At 35.3% G+C, this 21,859-nt stretch overlaps 1 protein-coding gene across 4 annotated transcripts in view; it reads right to left on the bottom strand.

Annotated features, from left to right (window-relative positions):
- The window catches only part of LOC116996220 (CUB and sushi domain-containing protein 3), a 617,877-nt gene that overhangs the window by 68,241 nt on the left and 527,777 nt on the right, over positions 1–21,859 (bottom strand). For all 4 annotated transcript variants that reach the window (XM_033059469.2, XM_033059460.2, XM_033059450.2 and 1 more), the window contains 8 exons: positions 20,036–20,116; positions 18,750–18,863; positions 14,321–14,509; positions 13,781–13,927; positions 11,075–11,263; positions 7,194–7,379; positions 5,721–5,915; positions 3,275–3,448 (listed from right to left, as the gene is read on the bottom strand). In XM_033059469.2, the coding sequence (XP_032915360.1) occupies positions 3,275–3,448; positions 5,721–5,915; positions 7,194–7,379; positions 11,075–11,263; positions 13,781–13,927; positions 14,321–14,509; positions 18,750–18,863; positions 20,036–20,116 (1,275 nt within the window). The remainder of the gene's footprint in view (positions 1–3,274; positions 3,449–5,720; positions 5,916–7,193; positions 7,380–11,074; positions 11,264–13,780; positions 13,928–14,320; positions 14,510–18,749; positions 18,864–20,035; positions 20,117–21,859) is intronic.

The raw sequence follows: 21,859 nt of genomic DNA on the forward strand, positions 1-21,859 counted from the left end.
CTGCACAGTGATGTAACACAGTAGGCAGCATGGTTGCAAGGGAAATTATGGCAGCCATTCCTCTCTCCCTTTCATAAATTTGCTCTGTCATTAACTTGATTTTCTTTTTATTTTTTTTTTTTTACAGTACCATATACACTATTTTGCATTATTTATATGATGTATATTCTAATTTTTCTGAGTAATACGTGTTTTCATGCTGTCTTCGACGATTTGCCATAATAAACCTTTAAAGATATGCATTATAAGATTTACTGTAGTGCTATTAATCTGATACAATAGATGTGTTTTAGATTACTGTTTTTCTCCTCTAGTTATATAGTTGTTTCCTTAACTGTTTATTATTGCTGGACATTATAGTGTATGAATTGAATAATAATGAATCTCTTGTGAGAAGTAGGGGTCCACTTTTAAGTTACAAGTAAAGATTATGCAACCTGTTACTATTATTAAATTATATTACAATTTGATTTCTACAGGCAAATGTAGAAGAAATTCAATTCATTCTGTGCTGATCTTCACTTGGCATAAAGTTCTTTTCGCAAAATTCTTAAATGCAAGTATTTTTCAACTGTGTTATTGACAAATAGCAAGCAATTTATCTGGTTTTAGATTAATATTTCTTTGAAGAAAATTTTCACATTTTACCAAATTTCAATAGCTGTAACTTCTGCAGAAAAATCAGTAAAAATGCAGACAAACAGGCAAACTAGAAAAAAAGCAGAACATTTTGATTATGCACATATTATGGTGCTTCAAAATTTTAGATGTAGAACATCATGTAATTGCTGGTGATTTAGAAGATGAAAAATATTTATAATGAAGGTCTTTTTTTTTCTTCCTCCTCTGTTAAAAGGTTTCCACTGTGAAAATGAAACAAAACCAAAGCCTCCATCCCTCTCTGCTGTATGCCAGGGAACATTCCAGCTGCAGACTTGTAGCTTGATAAGCAACACTTTTGCTCTTTCGTGAGTCATTCACTTAAGTGAACATTAGCAAATAATGATGTTTTACAGAAGAAAAATTATTTGGGATGAAAAGTAGTTTAAAAAGGTGAATGGCAATCTGTACAAAGACATATTGCAACAAACCCCTACACTTAATGCATATACCAGTTCAGTTTTCTGAAAGTATCAGTTTATGAATATTCTGTTATCTATTAATGCCTCTACAAACAAGATACAATATGACTTATATATTTCATTCTAAATCAGAATGCTAACATACTTGTGATTTCAACTGAAATTTAGTTAAAACCTATATCTCTACAGGAAACACAGTGATGCAGGTCAAGGTACACACGATAATGAATCAGAAAGAAGCCCTGAAACTGTTTCATGTATTCATTTTATTCATAAATAATTCAGGCAACGATGTCTGAGTATATTAAATAAGAGAAGATACTTAACCTTGTACAAGTAAAGGGTCTCAAATTCTATAAAAAGTGTCTGGATAGTGGCTTTCTTTCAGAAATAAGACTGCAGTGGTCCTGTTAAAGTTTCCACAAACTTTTTTTCCCCCTCCTTCTGTACTTTTTCATGAATAAAGATTAATTCTATGACACAACCACTTAGTTCAGATCTACTATGCAGATATTTCTCTGAGGATATATATTAGAGCTGATACATATGGAATAAATCTGTCTTGCAGTTTATGTATAGTTCTACTTTAAATATATATACAAAAATACAGTAACACGGATATTGCAAGTTGTGAAGATATTAAAATTTTTGAAAATATAAACATGGTTCTAATTTGATGAGAAAAACAATTACAGTAATTTCACGAATACAAGCCGCACCAATTTGACCAAAATTTTGGTGGAAACCCGGAAGTGCGGCTAATATTCCGGGGCGGCTAATCTATTAACAAAATTCTAAAAGCTGCCAACACGGAAGTGAGAGCCCGCGGCAGCCCCAAGCCAAGCTGGAGCCCGGCCGGCCCCGGCAGAGGTGGGAAAGCCTGGCAGAGGCGGGGCCAGCAGTGTGGGGGCGGGCGACAGAGCCTGAGCCAGCAGGGCGGGGCAGGGAGGGCGGCAGAGCCTGAGCCAGCATGGCGGGGGAGCCCGGGAGAACTGGGGCTAGCAGCGCAGGGGAGCATGGCAGAAGCAGGAAGGCCGGCGGGTGGGGCTGCCTGGCAGCGGGGGAAGCCCAGCATAATCGGGGCCAGCAGCGTGGGGGAGCCCGGCGGTGCGGGGGCCTGCAGTGCCGGCCAGGGCGAGGAAACGCGGCGGCGGTGCAGACGGGAGGGGGCGGCCGGCGAGCCTGGTGGCGGCGGCGGCAGCCCTGCCGGCGGGGCGAGCGAAAGCGCCGCCGCGAGCCGCGAACCGCGAGCCGCGAGCCGCGAGCCGCGAGCCGCGAACCGCGAGCCGCGAGCCGCGAGCCGCGAAAGCGCCGCCGCGAGCCGCGAACCGCGAGCCGCGAAAGCGCCGCCGCGAGCCGCGAACCGCGAGCCGCGAACCGCGAGCCGCGAAAGCGCCGCCGCGAGCCGCGAACCGCGAGCCGCGAACCGCGAGCCACGAAAGCGCCGCCGCGAGCCGCGAACCGCGAGCCGCGAAAGCGCCGCCGCGAAAGCGCCGCCGCGAGCCGCGAACCGCGAGCCGCGAAAGCGCCGCCGCGAGCCGCGAAAGCGCCGCCGCGAAAGCGCCGCCGCGAGCCGCGAACCGCGAGCCGCGAAAGCGCCGCCGCGAACCGCGAGCCGCGAAAGCGTCGCCGCGAGCCGCGAACCGCGAGCCGCGAAAGCGCCGCGGGGCGGGCGCGGCGCGGGGCGAGCGAAAGCGGCAGCGGGGCGGTGCTGACGGGAGAGGGGGGCCAGCGAGCCCGGCGGCGGCGGCAGCACCACCCGGCCAGCCCCGCCGAGCCGTGGCGCTGAGCTGGGCCACCCGGCCCCGTCGGCAACCATGAGCGGGCCGAGCCTGCCTGGCCCCGCCCCGAGCCAGTAAACCCCGCTATGCCGCGATCCTCTTACTAATTGGCCAATTTGTGAAAGCTGCGCACGGATTCTCGCGACGAACGAAAGTGCGGCTAATATTCGGGGTGCGGCTTATCTATTGACAAAGACAGCAACATTGTCGAGGCACCGGGGGTGCGGCTTATAATCCGTGCGGCTTGTATTCGTGAAACTACTGTAAGTCCAACACACACACGCAGAGCTTTCTTCAGTGTATCTGCTGATAGAAAGACAAGCAGATCTCATCTGCTTGTCTGCAAAAGAGGCTTACTTTGGTCTCCTAGAGAGAAAGAAAATGGGCAAGTCATGCCAGTAGCATCCATACCTAAACATCTGGTCTCAATTCCTCTCCAGAGTCCAGATGACAGACATTCCCTCACTGCAGAGCCAACTAGCATGTATCCTGAGTCACAGGTAAATATAGCTGTAGATCCATATGTGATTTGAGTTCCAATCTTATTCCCATTTGGAGGTGTAGGAAGTTCTCCACAGGAAATAACTTCATGGCAAAACAAAAACAAAACACAAGTGTGCAGCTGAGAGTCACAAACACATATACAATAATGTCTGTCAACCAACAAGACGTAGCAACCAGTCAATCAGATAAATAACTTTCATACCTTGAAGTATTTTTGAGAAATCTGTAGAAATCATAGATTAAAAACCTGCAAGCAAAAACTATTCCTTCCGCAAAAAATATACTTAAGAGAGGTGGAAGAGCAATTAAACAATTTCTATAAAATTAAAAAAGGTACTCAGAATATTATTAAATGCTTTTTAATTACCTTTGTTTTATAAAGTACTTTCTTTTTATTTGAACATCCCAATTGCTATCAGATTTAGCTATTCTTCTTTAGGAAGAGGTCATTTTGATCTTCTAGGTCATAATTAAATCCTTACCCTAGCATTTACACATCACATTTTTATAAAGAGTGAATGATATTGATGAATTTTTTGCTATTTATGTATAATTGAAAGCATCTTTTCAATCAAAATAATATTTTTATTTGTCAATTTTCTGTTAAAATTAACAGAAACAATCTATGAGTAGTAAATTAGGTAGCACACTTTATACCTAGAAGAAAATAAGTACAGTAATTTCACAACTATAAGGCGCACCCTTTTGACTAAAATTTTCCCCCGAACCCGGAAGTGCGCCTTATAGTCCAGTGCGCCTTATATAATGGACAAAGTTGCAAAATTTTCCAACACGGAAGTGCGAGCTGCGAGGGGGAGTGGCCCCGCGGGGCTGTGCTGGGCTGTGAGCGGGGAGTAGCCCCATAGGGCTGTGCTCGCTGTGAGGGGGAGCAGCAGCGGAGCTGTGCCTGGCTGTGAGTGGGGAGTTGCCACATGGTTGCACTGGGCTGTGAGGAGGGAGTTGCCCCGCAGGCGCGCTGGGCTGTGAGGGGGAATGGCCCCATGGCGCCGCAGCTGCCGGGTGCAGGCGAGCCCGGGGACCCGCGGGGCCGCGGCAATGGGGTGGAGGTGGAGCCTCGGCCAGCAACCGCGCAGGGGGTGCCGGAGGCAGATCCTCGCTGCAAAAAAAAAGTGTGCCTTATAGTCCGGTGCACCTTATATGATCTACAAAGTTGTGAAATGTTACCGACTCCTGGGGGTGCACCTTATAGTCCGGTGCACCTTATGGTCATGAAATTACTGTAATAATATTTCAAACAAAGCTCCTCAAAACATAGTTAAAAGTAATTTGTGTATTAAAGCAAAAAGAGATGTAAATATAAATTTAGTATGTAAAATATATATACAGAGAGACATAGATACAGACATATACGCAGTATTTTTAACACTAGCAGAGATTCAATATTGCAATTGACTTTTAAAAATTCTCTAAATTATATTTTAGATTTCTGGTTATAAAGAACTCAAAAATTAAGGTTAAATTCCAGTATAAATAATATGTCTTTGAAATTGTATTTTTAAACCTCTTTTTTAAAATATATATTGTCAATAAATTATAAATGCATTTTAATCCATAGTTATCTGGCTTATCTACAGAATTTTTAGATATTCTTGTATTTATACATAAACATGCAGATAAACACATTTCTGATACAGAAGCCAAAATCACAGTTGTATTCCTCTCTGTCAGAGGGTGCATCACACTGTGTCCCATAAACAGAAAGAGTTTTTCTGCTTCAAAGTCTAACCAAACAACAGTTTTTAAAAAGAGATGTCCAAATGTAAATTTATAAAGAAATGTGCTTTACACAGCCATACGAGAGGAAAACACAATTATAGCTACATCTTTAGTAGGCATAAATATCTGAATATCAATTTTTTTAATTAACTATGTCAGGTTATCAGCATACCAGATGATCCTAGGAATGATGTGGATATGTGCAAATGCACACTACATGGTAACTACCTGAAAGGATAAATTACTTTGTTTATCAAGTGTGCAGACAGGATACAAAGGTTTTGCATTTTTCAGATTTTACAGCATCTCTGATCTAAAGTAAACATATAGAAAAATATTCCCTTTGTACCTTTATAAATTTAAAAACCTTTAAAATCCAGAAGTGTGCCTACAGATATTTCCTTGTCCCTAAATCTAATTCTATTGTATTGTATATATATTGTATTCTATTTGTAAATAACAACCTAACAACCTTTAGGATACACAGGAATTCCAGCCAAGAAACACTTTTTCTAATTTTCTGTTTTGAAAACTAAATTAATACATTTCTAATTCACCCAATAAAATATTTTTTCCTGAAATCTGTTCAGCTGATGCAGATACAACATGTACTCACTTTGGCAGTAAGGCCGCTCATTTCTCCAACTCCAGGTGCCATTAGCAAGACACTCGATAGATGCTGGTCCCAAACCATAATACCCAGGATCACAGCTGAAAACTACTTTTGTTTTATACTCATAGTGTGAACCATTCACTATTCTCCATCTTCCATGCTCCAGGGTAAAAGAATTGATGCTTGGACATGTAACAACTTTCAAAATAATAAGAAGACATAGTTATTGGTGACTTGGTACAAGCAAATTGGGAAAATCTGTGCCATTTCTAACAAAAGAAAATATTTTAAACACAGTGACATAATGTTTGAAACTAAGGCTGTATGTGAAATTGCCTGTGGGTATTAGCTGTCTCATTTAATTAATGATCATCCAGAAAGAGAAGGGCTTGTGTATTCAGAGTGATGCAGTTGGTGTAGATAGGAGATATACTGTGTGGAATACACTATAGATGGAGCTTCTGTGACATTTTACGTCAAGTATCAGAATCTTTACTAAAATTTTAAGCACATTTAAATGGAGAAATTATTTTTCTTCCTAGGTAAACTATGAGATATTAAAGATTTTGAGAGGCTGCATATTCATGACAGAAAAAATATTATCCATATCCATGTTATTATTTCAACAGCTATATATTTCTGTCTCATTTATTAATTCTAAGCATTCTTCCTCCAGATATGGAACAAAAACATTCCACAACACTAACAGAATAAAAAATAGTATAAGAAGCATAATGATTTTTCCCACTTTATTTTTTCTCTATTTTCATTGGTTCTTTTGAAAGAGGAAAATTCATGACCAAATGAAATTTTCAAGAACAAGAAGAAAAAAAAAAAGAGAAAGTGGAAATCCTTGAAAAATACTCCACTATTTATTTGCTTTCATTTCCAGAATTAATTAGGTGAGATAATCCAAATACTAATGTGCATGAGACACTGACATCCCTGTATCACTCTTAAAGTCACCTGGGTTTTCATATCCCATTTGTAACTTCTGATATCCACTTCATTTTGGGACCTAAGTGCACTTTTCTCTCCAAGTTTAGATAGTGTAGTACTCTAATGATGGGATAATAAACAATAATAAGTATCAGTTTCAAACAATTATCACAGGTTTTGCAATTCTGGATAATAAATAGGCTTTGTTAACAGTATATTATGCAGCTCTCTCTGAAGACATGACTTTGGCAGACAACCTCTGCAAACGTTAACTTTGATTTAACTGTAATTATTAGTTTGATTGTATTCTATAAGCTCTAGCATGTTTATTCTGATTATGCTGTTAAGATTAGGCATATCTTAGCTACATACACTTCATATATGTATTTCATAATAATTTAATACCAGCAATAATTCATAGATTAAAGTAACCTGAAGATGAAAGTTTAACTCATGTTAAGATTTGTGCACTGGATAAATAAACAAAAATGTACAGACAGGTTTTTACTCACCAGAGACTTTTTACATGTTACTCACCTACGCAGCGAGGTGTTTTATTGTGATTGCTCCAGGTACCATCCGGCTGGCAGACTGCAGTAGTAAGCTCTTTAGCTGATAGCCTGTATCCATCATTGCAAAAATAAGTAACGCGGGTGCCAACTAAGTAATCCGTAGTTAATATCCCCCCATTTAGTGGAGCTTTAGGAATTCCACATGATATTGCTGAGTAAAGAGAAAGACAAAGTTTTTTATGTCTTCAGTATAAGTTTCAACTGACCTCAGAGAGCTTAAGCATTGCAAAATCACTAGTCTTACATTCATATGTGTTTTAAGCATGTAAATAAATTCTCTTAAAATGTTACGGAATCAAATCCAATGAAGCTTTTGCATTTTGATGGAGGAAGTAAAAAATAAGGACAATGGTTCATAACTCTTCAGCTAACAATTCAAACTACAGATGATAATAAATAAAGAGAATGGACAATATCTGGGAAAAAATATGACCAGCATGGTTGAAAATTAGTAAAGCACCAGTCTGAGAGAATTAATGTGGTTTGTATTCAGTTTTCTTTGATCAGCTGTCCTTTGTGACCTCTAGCAAATCACTAAAATTACCTTCCAACATTCTATTTTTACCACCCAGAAAGAGGAAAAAAATGCCCTTTTGAAAATATTGAATCATAGAATCATAAAATAGCCTGGGGTGAAAGGGACCTTAAAGATCTAGTTCCAATCCCTCTGCAATGGGCAGGAACATCATTTACTAGATCAGGCTGCTTAAAGCCCAGTCCAGCCAGGACCTGAACACTTCCCAGGATGGGGCATCTACAGCTCCTCTGGGCAACCTGTTCCAGTGCCTCTCCACCTTCACAGTAAGGAATTCCCTCCTGATGTGTAATTTGAGCTGATCCTGTCCCACTCCAGGTTTCCTGTAGGCCTTTTTTGGCCCTCGTCTTTGTCATCCGTGACTTTTGAAGCGAGACTGAAGCACTTGCCAGTGAAAATGGAGTCAAAACCACTGCTGAGTACTTCAGCTGTCCATGTCCCAGGTAACTAGGTGTCCTGTACCCTTCTGGAGAGGGCCCACAATTTGCTTAGTCGTCATTTTATCACCAATATATCTGTCCTCACTTCCACTCTCTCTAGGCTTTGTTTTTATTTTGTTTTGTCCAGGAGCTCCTTGCTCATCCAGGCAGGTATCCTGAAGTTTCTTCTTGACTTTCTCTCTGATAACATTTCTGAGGATGCTACATTTCTGAGCTTGGAAGAGGTGATCCTTTGACAATTAACCAGTTATCTTGGTCTGCTCTTAAATCTCAGGCTTTATTCCATGGTACTCCACCAAGCAAATCCCTGAAATGACCAAATTCTGCTCTTCTGAAGTCAAGGCTAGCTAGCATCCAGTTTTCTCACTGCTCTAAGGATTTTGTACTCTATAATTTCACAGTCACTGCACCCTTCAGCTTTACATTCCTCATCAGCCTCTGCTTGCTGCTAAGAAATGATCCAGCATTGCACCTCTCCTTGCTGGTCCCTCTATCTCTTAGAGAAGAAAGTTGAAAACTGCAAATAAAAGTATAAGCTACTACTTTATTTCTTTTCTTTAACAAAAATAATGTACCAAGAGAAGATATGGCTCTAAATAATACTCTGTTTTGGGAATAAGAATAAAACCTAACCCTTTTCCACATTCTAAATCCATATATCTAATGTAGGTCAGATAAAAAAAAAAAAAAAAAAAAAAAAGGCTTAGTCATTTATGTCTGAAGTACCTTACTTTGAAGTCAAATCTTGAGCCCTAAGAAAGAAGAAAGTACCTATCATGCCCACACAGGAAGGTTAATCCTCTCAGACTATGTATAAATACTTGTAAAAAAAAAAAAAAAGAATGCAATCTATTTTTACTCCTACTGGGAGCTGATCTGACATAAAACTGATTTGCTTCATAAGCAATATAACAACTATGTGCCACAGTACCAAAGCTAATAATCACAGCTAAGACACAGGTAAAGCACCAATCCTATAACAACTTGCAGAACAGAGGTGTAAGAATCAATGTTAAAATATTCTTATATTGCCAAAAAAACTCCTTGCATATGACATGGAAATTGAAGAAAAAGAAAAGCCAAAGTACAGCACAGTACAGACACACTCTGCTCAAAAGATCACAGAAAACTATTTTTAATTTTCTATCACAGTCTTGGCAACCATAAGAACAGATACCTAATGACTGTCACAGTAGGTATTGGGAACTAGAGAAAAACACACATTTAGAAAAAAAATAAGAAAACTGGGATTAAGAAATTGAAGACCCCAAGAAATTATAATTTAATTCAAAGATCTAGAGGGCATGTGGATATGACCCCAGTGAGATAAAAAGTGACAAGTTAATGAAACAATAATGTCCATCTTTTACCTTTTACTGAACGTCTGATAAAACTACTATTTCACTTTCCATCACCAAAGAAAGGAACAACTATAACACTAAAATGAAAACATGTGACCATGTTTATTACTTCTTAAATTCCTCAATAGCTTGGATTGCAGATTAGGTAAATCTATCCATTCCAAGATGATAACTAGTATAACCAATTATAACCAAATAACACTCTTTACTGCATAATTGGCCTAGCTTAACCTCTTCCCTCAAATGCATGTTAATGATAATTAGAACCTCAAGACTGTGTTACATCAGGGTCAGCATTCAGCAGTGCATAAAATTAATATCCACTTGCAACATATTTGTAACATGTAAACAGCATTGATTACAATCCTAAGTACCAACAAATTCTACAATATTGCTTATTTACATAACACACATAATTCATATTCTGTCTCTTTTACCAATCAGTAAAATATATAACAAATACATTCTAGCTGCAACTTGAGATTTTCTATATCAAACATTGAGATTAATTACTCCTGCAGTATTCAACAATCTCCATTAGTGACTTGATAAATTTTGAGTCATATTATCCATATTAACAGTCAATCTTGTGGCATAAGAAAAATAGATCCCTCCCTTAACCTTAAATTTTTAAAAAACAAGATGCCAAACAGCAATGCTTGATAACAGACTTTCATATAAACAACAGATCTCCCTAGGGTCACCCAATAACATTTTTGTTTACAGCAGTTTTGAGCCGAATTTCACATTAGTGGAAACTTGCACAGAAAAGTTGTCCAGAGAAGCTGTGGATACCCCATCCCTGGAAGTGTTCAAGACTAGGTTGGACTGGCTTTAAGCAACTTGGTCAACTGAAGAGCATTCCTGCCCCTCCCAGTGGGATTGGAATTACATCTTTAAGGCCCCTTCCAAGTAAACGCTTGAATGATTCTATGAAAATTACATTTTAGTTAGGGGAAAACATGAAAATATCAGGAAAAGTTATTGCCACATTAGATACTTTGACAGGAAAAAATGACAATAGGAACTATCCAAAATTCTCTAAAAATAAATCTATCACAGAAATGTTTGGTCACTGTATGTCAGCTTGGGCAATATTGTTGATCAAACCGAAACATTAAAATCTATTCTTTCTTCACAAACTTCACAACATAGTCCCAGTTCCAAAGACATACAGAAAAAATACACACAGTCCTTGGAAAACCTTAGTTATATTAGTTTTCAAAGAACTTCAGCATTTCAGAAATTATTATTAGACTAAAATGAAGTGCTTAAATATTCTTCACTAAATGGTAAAGAACTGTTTTGTGTATGTCAGTCTTATTAATTCCTCTTGAAATACTGTTTCTTAAAACTACATTTGTTTTTATGTGGTTGAAAAATTTTGGCATGGAAGTATGACCATGAAATATTTCCCGGTTGTTCATTTTAAATTAGAAAACTGATGGCTTACATTAGAAAAAAGAAAGTTTCTTAGAGATATGTATTTTTTTTACATAAAAGAATTTACCTTGACAAGCAGGGACTGGAACATCCCATGAGTAATAGCCGTATGGAGACTTCCTGCATACAGCAGTGCTTTTCCCAATGAGCCGAAAGCCTCGGTCGCAAGCCCAGCGAACCATGCTGTTGAGCTGTCCACCTGTCTGACTGACAATGAAACCGTGCGGAGGCGACTCCGGGGTGCTACAGTAGAGAGCTTTGAACACAAACAATAAATGAATAAAATACCTGGTTAGAATTCAGAAAACAAGTCTTGAGAAATTCCTGTGGAACTCAATGGGCATCTGATTGGACACTGCAAAGTCATTACTAAAATTTGTATTTTATGTACTGGCAATTTGATCAATTGATAAATTCCACAAAATATAAAGGTGATTTAAAAAAGCTTTATAAGGTCTTTAAAAGATTCAGGTTTCAGGAGTCTCCAAAAAATAGAGTAATAGCTCCCTTTTATGATTGGCAATAGCTTTGGGGTTTGGTTGTATTGTTTTGCTTTTTATTTACCATCTTAAGTCAAATAGACTACTGAGCTTTAGTTTATGAGGAAATTTATTGCAATTGTATACATTTCAGTGGTGCAAAAATTTTTGAAAGAAGAAAACAACTAGTAGATCCTGAACTTAACTAAATAGTCCTTTCTTCCTGGTCCTAAATAAGTTCTTCCATTTAAGTTCTCTGATACATTGAATTAAAGCAAAGTAAACCATTTAAAACAGATTTTTATTATATTTATGACTATCACCATAAATCCGTGGCAGATTACTAAATCTGCTTTCAGTTGTTGATTTATTTAGAATACATTAAGTCTTTCAGAAGTCTTATCTAGAGACTATGAAGAAAAAATCATAACTCATTATGAGACAAAAAAATATGTCTAAGAGTTACAGATTTTATAATCTGAAATTATTTATGTACTTAACAACTCTGACATTAAATACTGGTTATTTACTATGTTTCCTTTATCTCCTTTGGTCATTGACTACCAACTAATTTAGTTTTGGCTATCTTGTCACAGGAGTGGAAGGATCTTATAACCTGGTAACCACTTTAAGATGAATTTTGCTTGCGTAAAAGTTTAACTTGGTCTCTGATTAGTTTGATTAATGGCTGCTAGCCATAAAGGCTGTTTTCCCTTTTTGTAGGAAAGAAAACTGTGCTAGAAGTTTTCCTTTAAAAGTACTTCCTTTATGCTTTGAAGAAATGTTGATGATTTGATATGTATTTTCTCAAGCAAATGGAGAACTGCTGCTTCACTCACTCTTTAAACCTTTCCAAGTCTCGTAACTTATTTCAAGTCAGTGTTTCTCTCACATGAAAGCTTCCTATGACCAGAATGGAGTCATATGGCTGTTTGTTTACAACAAATAATTATTAGACATATTAAAGCAAAGAGCAGAATCAGAACCACTGCTATATCTTTCAGACCACATACTATGGAAGTATCCTCTTCCTTACACTAAATGTCTCTTGACTTACACTTTCCTGAAAAAAACAAACATAGAGAGACCCCTACTTTAGTGTATAAGAAAACATGCCAGTATTTTCTGTGTGAAACAGATCATTAGAAAATATTTCCTGTCTGCCTCTCAACAATTCTCTCACTGCCTGTAAGGAAACACTTTGAAGAATTTTCTCTTCTTTCTCTTTTAACAGATCCAAATGAGACTACGGGAAATGAAAATCGGTACCATATATTATTTCCAGTAAACAGTGAGTTTTACCTAATTGACAACAAACATTTTAAGTCTGAGAAAACTGTCCTTTCCTAAAGAGAAATATGATACTGATATGGTTTCACAGTATATATGATCCTAATTATTTTTCTCAATTGTGAAGTAGCCAAAAATTAAGTGAGGAAAACCAAAAAAAAAGCCCAGCAGAAAGAATGTTTTACTTATTAATTATTTCTTTGTCCACCTTGTGAAATGAAACAGTTTTATGCCAATAACTTCTCTAATATCTACAGATACTATCCTCAGTACTTTTCCTTGTGTGTATTTCAGATCTTTAGTCATCATTAAAAAAACCCATAAATATAGATCTTGTGCAACTGCTGTAAATTGCTACAAGTCTACTTTAGCTTGACTAATTGAAATAATTTTCCAGCAAAATAAATATTAGATAATAATTCTGTAAAAGCAATTTTACTAAAATCTAACTTTGTCAGGTACTATTCATAAATATGTTAATTTGAATTAATAGCACATAAAATACTGGCTTTTTCACATACAAATTTGTCTCTTTTAAAGTTGATTGCTGCTTCAGTTGAACCTTAAATTAAAGAGTTCAACCCTTCAGGATTTTCCACTTCATAGCTATTAACTCCTGCCTTGTTGCAATGCTTATCCTTGTCCCACCAAAATTCTTAATGGTGAATTGCACAAAGATCTAGTTAGAAAAACACCACAGTATGAAGAGGTACACAAGTGCAAATAAATGGGAGAGAGAAGGGGGAAGCTGCTTCTTTTATTTTTAGTACTGGCTTCTGCCATTTTAAAGACCGGTCTTTTATTAATTCTATACAGAGTACATGTGAGGGGGGTTTTCACCTCACAAGATGAGGATCATTAGGTTCATATATATAGAATACATTGGATTTCCTTTCAGTTTGGTTAATTAAGGATACCAAACATAGCTTATATTATCCTTTTCACATAAACAAATATTCCACATTAAAATTTTATGCACATTACAGAAAGTCATGTTTGCATACCTATATATCTTATCCTGAACCCTTTTTTATTGGTGCCATGATCTGCTGACCACCGGAGAAATACTTCATGGCCATTGCTGGTTATATTTAGAGAAGATGAATAGTCCCCGCTGAGAGATATGAGCAATGGGCTGTGACTATTTGGTCCTTGGTACAAAGGAAGATAAAAAGAAGGAAAAAAAAGAGTTACAAAGTTTAAAATAGCATGTAATAAACCATATGCACACAATTACTATACATGCAAAACATCCTTCAAGAAAATGGCAAATTAATTTGAATTTTAAAATTGGAATATGTTATAACTGGAAGCTATATATCTGCTCAAAACAAAAATTATGTCTAAGTATAGCATGCAGTAAAATTTTAAAATAAAGTAATCCAGCAGTTCTTTCTATCATAAAAAATCAAATTAATTGCTTAAGATTAAGATTTTTTTAATACTGAAAAATTATCATATGCCTAAACAATAGTAATTAGAAGCAATATAAAAAACAATGATAAAGACAAAGCATCATCCAAAGTTATTAATCCTATAGTTACCATCAAAAACCTCAAGTATATCAAATTCCTTTTCTGTCTGGAAGAATTCAAAGAACATGCTGATATTATAACCCTTTTCCACAGTAATGGTCCACGCACACATCTGGAGGTTTGGGTAGCTGTCAGGATATCCAGGGCTCAGTATTACACCTGTTGAATCCAGACGCATTTCATTGGCTGGACAGAGCACTGTGAAATAGAAAAATTGCCAAAAAAATCTAAAGTCCATTATTTCTATTTCATGTGATTGACAAGATTATCCTGCGTTTAAAAGAACTCCATTACTCATTCTATTTCCTTAACTTGATCAACATCGGGATTTAAAATATGATGAAGGGTTTTAATTTTGAATTTATCTGGATTCACTAGGTCTACAAGAATAATAATCTCATTAAATAGAAATAGTTGACATTACCACGCCATTGGAAGTTTTTTTCAAAAAATGTGTTTGCTTCATGATATATGAACAAATGCTTTCAGTATATTTAGAGTCTCACACTGCTAAACAGGAGCCTGGAAATATTTTTATATTGACAACTAACTCCTACATGAAAATGAGTTAGTCCTGAATTACACAAGAAAAAGAATAGGATCTTAGTTTTCTCAAGAACACTGGAAATAATATTGTCTCATTAATTACAAAAATCAGGTTTTATGTTGAAAAAGTTATTGGACTACAAAGAGAGAAAAAGAACACAGAAAAGCAGAGAAAGGGAGAGGAAAAGAGTACTTATCTTCATAAAAAACTTTGTAAGAATTATAAAATATTTGGGTTGGAAATGACCTTTGAAGGTCATCTAGTCCAAACCTCTGCAAACGCATCCAAACAACTTGAAATATTTATGTTCCCATATATTTAAAAAATATTTGTATCTCAATTGCAAATTACCATCTAGTTGCTAAACTTCAAAAGTTGTTTCTCATGTCCTGTGTTTGTTTCAATAACTCAAGAAGAGTTGGAATACAGCCCCTCTACCCCACTTAACAAAACCGTAAGGCTGGAATCTGGCTGTCAAACTACAGTGCTGTGCCAGTTGTGACACATATTTCAAGAAAATAAACAAAGTAATCCTCTCAGCTTTATATGGTTACACAGGCATATATTTACATTAAAATGTGCGGCAGGAAGAGCATAAGAGTAATCTGGCTGCACTCATTTATTTTGCCTTGCAAACTGTCCTTAATTTCAGGATTTTCAGCTAAACATCTCTCAGGAATTTTATAGAGATCTTAAAGACTTATTTCTGTTAAACAGACTCCCTTGAGAATTGAGTAGCTAAGTTTAATGTGAATCAGAGAAAATGTATCTGAGATATATTTAAGAGTCACTATTAAAGAATTTTCTCAGGGTCCCTTGATTATGATGTAAAATAGAGTTTGAATCTTTTTACTCTGAAATTTTCATTTCATCCTGCATGTAGAAGCTAATTTAAAGGAAAATTAAGGGCAAACCTACATGCATTGTTTGGACAATACTCTTTTTTAAACTAAACAAGAGAATGGAAATAGGCTAAACTTGTGGAATTTAGTGACTATCTTCACATCTAAAGGAAATCTGGAAGAATTTTAAGAAATGCTCATCCAACCTACACACACCAGAGAAAAACAGAGAAAAAAAAAAGTGGCATAGTTTTAAACAGTACTAAATGTGATGTAAAAATCTTTTAATAATTAAAATTCCTGAATAAATATTAAATATAGTTTACTTCCAGTTTTTTTCTTTTTAGGAATTCGTCATTTGTCTACTTTATCTTTACTGCAATACATTAGAATCAAGATTAATGTATTGTTACTTAAATTCTTCTCAGCAGCATTCTTCGGATTTACTTATGGGTTAATTTTGAATGTTGGTATCAATTTATTGCAAGTCAAAAATTAAAAAAAATTCAATCAAAGGTGAATTTACACTGGCTAAAGCATATAACATATGCACAGGGCTGAAGCATTAGGAATTAACAGCATTAACTTAAAAAAAAAACAAAAAACTCTACACAGTGAAAAGAATTAACATCTAGAATAAATATAGGCCAACAGAAGAATTGAGTCTTTTTCTTGAAAGTGACTCTTACATGTGTGTTATACTTTGCACAATGAAATATGGTAGCTGATCCATAAGCCAATATCATAAAGCAAAATCATGAAAGACTGAATTTTTTTGCATGTGTTTTTGCTGCCTTTAGATTCCACAAAGCTCTCTATTATCTTTCATTATTGAAATTTAACTTATATACTGTGATCTTCAAAGCTAGACATTATATAAATAAATATAAAAGAAAGTATGCTGCTGCTTATTCTAGGTTGCTAGTTGGACTGGTCATTTTTAACACAATTTGAGAAATTCCTTTCCGATTTTATTTTTAATTTTCTAAGGCTAACTACCTCTAAATACCACTCATGTTAATTTCATTCTGCTTTAAACAGAAATTATAAGATCATTGATTTAATATTTATCATTGGAACCAAAGTTTGGCATTTGTATCTGACATAGCAGATTAACTATGGCTAGCTGAAGTCATCATTCCTGAGTTTTTGTCTTGGGTCTTGCACTGAATACAAATATGCCTTCAGCAGCACACACTGAGAGAATGCCTCAGGATCAGCACATAAGTCTCTATTTTCCCTATCGAATATTACATCATTTTAACATTTAAAGCGATGCCTGGAGGTTACTATGGTTTTCCATCTATTAAATGCAATAGATCTGCCAAGTAAGGATTTAAATTAAAATTGGGGTGTTGGAAGCTATTTCTAGACACATTTGTATCAAACTAAATGCCTGGATTTTCAAAAATTAACAGTGTAAAAGTTCTTATGAAGCTCCCATTTCAATTTCACTTTGCATTTTTAAAAACCAGACTCATTGCTGTACGTGATTTTGACTTCTGCATAATTTTGTCCATAAAATCAGGGGGAAACAGCTTATTCAGTTGTAAGAGGAGACCCTTCCAGCTTTCCAGGAAAGAAGGAAAATATATTTATACAAGAAATATATTAAATATAAGATATTATAAAAGATGTTTTTTTAACTCTCAGATGAAAGCTTAGGTGAATATTTTAGTAATAATAAATTCCTAAAAATTAGTATTCTGATGTTTAACTTCTTAACATGTATATTGCGTGCCATTTTATAACTTTTTCTAGACATTTCTAAGGAACAGTAAAATATTAAAGTTTTGTATATATTAAAGTACTTGTAAATGTAGTAATCACAATTAATTTACTATTGCCAAATAAATCTTTCATCTTTAGTGTTTTATAGATATGGTAATGAATTAAAATTACTGGAGAAGGACGCACCAAAACATCAGATTGGTAGAAAAAACAGATGGCAGTATTTTTCATATAATACAAATGTAAATCAAACTCACTTTTGATGACTGATTTTGGAAAGGATTTTAATCCTGCTGTAGATGTTAGAATACTAAACTCAGGAACAGATGGAAACAAAGGAATATCAGAGAAACTAACAGAATTCAAAATGGCTTATGTTTACAAAACTTATACTTTTATGAGGTTGTGGTGTTTTGGTTTGGTCTTTTTTATCTTGAAAAGGCTTCATCATACATGTCTATAAATGTAGATCCTTATTTATCCTTCCAGACATAAATGGAAGAACTAGTAGGAAAACATAAACTCATTCCCATTACTGGAACTTCAAAGAGATTCCATGTTTTTAATGAAACATGTGCACGGCCTATCTTCATTTGTTCCCTAATCAGTTTGGTATGAAAGAAAAATCTCACTTTATTATTATTATTATTATTATTATTATTATTATTATTATTATTATTATTATGGAAAAATTGTATTTAGCATAACACACTAAATTTCAGTTTAAGAAAGACTGGTTTAAAGTGTGATGTTAGGGGCTGGAAGGACTGTAATAATTTTAACCTTAAAAATGAGATGGCATTATCTATCTGTTAGCAGTTCTCAATAAGAGGAAAAGTGAACAAACACATTCTCACACACACACACACACATAGAGAAAACCGTTTTTTGGAATACATTGAATAAAAATGGAAGTACTTAAAACTGCAATGAAAAATTATTTTGTGAGCTTGTTCACCCAAATCCATGCTATGTTAATTTAGTGGTTTTGAAAATTCCCATATAAATTTTCATATTATTACGGTGTTGAGAAAATGAGTCTCATTATTTACCAGACTCCCCACAAACAAACAAACAAACAAACAAACAAACAAACAAACAAACAAACAAACAAACATTAAAGTAAAATATTATTGATTATTTTGCATTAATATCTGACATATGTGAAACAAAACAAAGAGTGATATATTGGAATAAATTGCCAAAAGTCTGAAATAGTTTCATTATGCTGTCCTATGTAAAAAGATGTAGTAGTTATCTAAGAAATCACCAATGAACTGATCTGGCAGCAGGAAAGCAAAAAAAAGCAAAAAAAAACCTTGACAAGTAGGTGGTGCTCCATCCATCTGAAGTCTTTCCCCTAGTCGGCATGTCAGAATCTCATTACCAACCAGCGTAAAGCCTGGTTGACACTGGTACCTTATTATGTCTCCTGCTCGGAAAAACAACACAAAGCAAAACATAAACAAAGAAGCATTAAACAGCAATTAACTGCGACTTTTAGCTTTGAAAACATTATTGATTAATGAAGTTTCTTACCACCATAATATACAATGGGCTAAATGACCTCTGGCATAAACAACTTTGATTAGTCTAAGAAATGTGGTAAATGAGCTTTGTGTTGCACACTGCGATGCATCTATCACTTCTTTCCACCACATTATTTGTTAGATAGTTTGCTAAGTTGTCTGGGTTTGACTGATGCTATGTGAACCAAATGCCCACAAAGCTTTAAGCAATTTATAGGATAACCATAATGGAACTAAATAAAGGCCTAAGATCAAGTCAGTAATTCATACAATCCTGAGGGGAAAAAACATTAAATAGAAAATGGATTTGTTAATGCTATCTAGATTTGACACTCTGAGATTAAGGAATTGCCATTTTTTAATTAAGAAACCAAAAATTAATATATTTTTATAGACCAATAAAAGTAAAAACTTGCATATCCCAAAAGTTCTCTTTGGTTCATATTATAGATAAAAACAAACCTAAAGAAAGTAATTTCTCTTTGTGACCTATGTAACTAATCATATACTGGTGCATATACTAAAAGAAATTAATTTCTTTGCCATCACATAAGCAAAACTAGTTGACCAGACATATGAAATCAGATTATATAAATCATATTTCTTTGAAATATAGGTGGCTAAGTAATATTATTGACATGTCACAAAAAGTTAGAACATTATCCCCTTCTCTGATCTTCATAAATTTTACATATTTGATTTTACTTTTTAGGTCACAGAACCTCAATTTTGGTATAGAATTCTATTTAGATAGAAATCTATATAGAATATAAAATGTCTACATGTTTTCTTACGGATTTTATTTGTTTATTTCAGTGTAATACAATGTTTTATATTAAATGGTATGAAAAATGGATTTTTAAATTAAGTAAATTACAAAGAGTTATTGTATTACTTATATGTAATCTCTGAAACATAGATGGGATTCAGGATACATAGCAAAAAGGAATGATTTCTTAAAAAATACATTTTCAAATAAAAATCTAAAATATTACAAATATGCTTTCCATTCTGAAAAACACCTTGTGCACAGCAAGTTTATTTCATAGGCAAATTTTGTTTGTTTTAATATTACCTATTTCAAATTCGTCATCCTCAGCTAGAATTTCAGCATTTGGTATATTTGCTGGAGGCTGGCAGACACGGAGCTGATAGGCTATAAACAGGAACAAAGCACAGTTGACATTCTAAAATATAGTTATCATAGCTATGAAATAACTGATTTAATATCCACATTAGCAGGATAAACATAAAAACTCAATTTATTTTGAAACTTTCAAAATAATCCAAAGAAAGGAAATTAAAACATTGGAAGTTGTGTCTGCATTCTCAATTATTTATTCAGTCTTAGTGGCGAAACTCTCTTCATTAATAACAAGACATTTAGATGTGTTTTGCCAATTTTCTCACTTGTGCAATCCCAGTCAAAAAGCAAATATTTTTTGTAGTTTTCAATCATTTTTTCTTTTGGTTTTTGTTTTGAGGTTTTTTTATAATACAATTTTACTGTTGATCTCTTCTGCTTCTGAAACCTTGTAATGAGTACAAGTTTTGGAATCCCAAAGATTCTACACAGAGGCAGCATAGGTAATGGACAGAAGCATTTTGAATGTGAAGTTTCCTAATAAATAAACAGTTGTGGAGCACACATCACCTGCAGATAGTGTCAGAGAATAACTCTCCTTTTAGAATTGACGTTTGAAGTTTCACACAAAATAACTTTCTGAGATTTAGCACATGATGCAACAACCAGGCAAGATAACCATGTGAAATAAATAAAAAGATAAGTAGGAAGTGCATGCAGAAGATGAACAGACTGATTTTTTTCCCCAGAGATCCAATGAAAATGGGCCCATGTTTGGAGACAGACAAAATACAATTTGATCTTAATACAATTAGGACAGAAATCTGGCAAAAGAAATCACTTTGACATATTTTTATCTACAGTTGAGTCTTCCCTGTCTTAAAATGTACGTTCAGGATGAAGTATGTTCGGTTTTCATTAATGTTACATTTTCATACAGCATTGGTTTATAGCATTTCCCTTTAGCACAAAATATCATCTACTTGTGGCAGATAAGTTTCAGTAATACACATTCTTGGTTGTTTTGTATGATTAGATCCTTTAGTACTCTAACTGGTGAAAATTTTGAAAATCCAAGTTTATACAGTAAGATAGACCCTTTGTTACTAATGAATCACATTTATTTGATATCTTTCTATTGCAATTCTTTGCTTCAATCATGTAATGAAGATCTACTTAAATCAGTGAGTCAGAAAGCCTTAGAATAATGCAATTTAAAATAAAACACTAAACATGAAACAGCTATGCTGTTTGCATCTTAAGAAAAATAATAATAAAAATCATGAACATAATTAAAAATTGATTCAATAAAGAAGTCATACAATTTATCTCAAATGTCTCTCATTTAGGGTAACAGGAGTATCATTAATTTTAATCTCAAAATATTTATTTTAAATAAATTTGACTTCTTGCCTTTATTTGACTCCTTGACTGCCTTTCCCTTATTATAATTTTAGTTCAACTGATGTGATCATAGACTCAAAGATACAGAAAGATTTATTTATCTTGACAAACTTGTACAAAAATCATTTTAAGTTTCTTTGTAAGTGATCTTTGTGCTGCTTAGTTTGCATATTTTTTGCATATTAGGGCCCACACCTGTGGTATGACAATTTTCACAACAAAAGAAACAAGTAAAAGGAGATCTTTAGAGACACTTTAATACTAACAAATTACCAGAGCAGATGAAATAGCCTCAAGCTATTCCACATGAGATAGGATATTAGTAAAAATGTGTTAACCAAAAGGGTTGGCAAGCATTGGAACTGGCTGCCCAGGGAGGTGGTGGAGTCACCATTCCTGGAGGTATTTATA

Source organism: Catharus ustulatus, chromosome 1 (genome assembly GCF_009819885.2).
Source record: "Catharus ustulatus isolate bCatUst1 chromosome 1, bCatUst1.pri.v2, whole genome shotgun sequence".
NCBI lineage: Eukaryota > Metazoa > Chordata > Aves > Passeriformes > Turdidae > Catharus > Catharus ustulatus.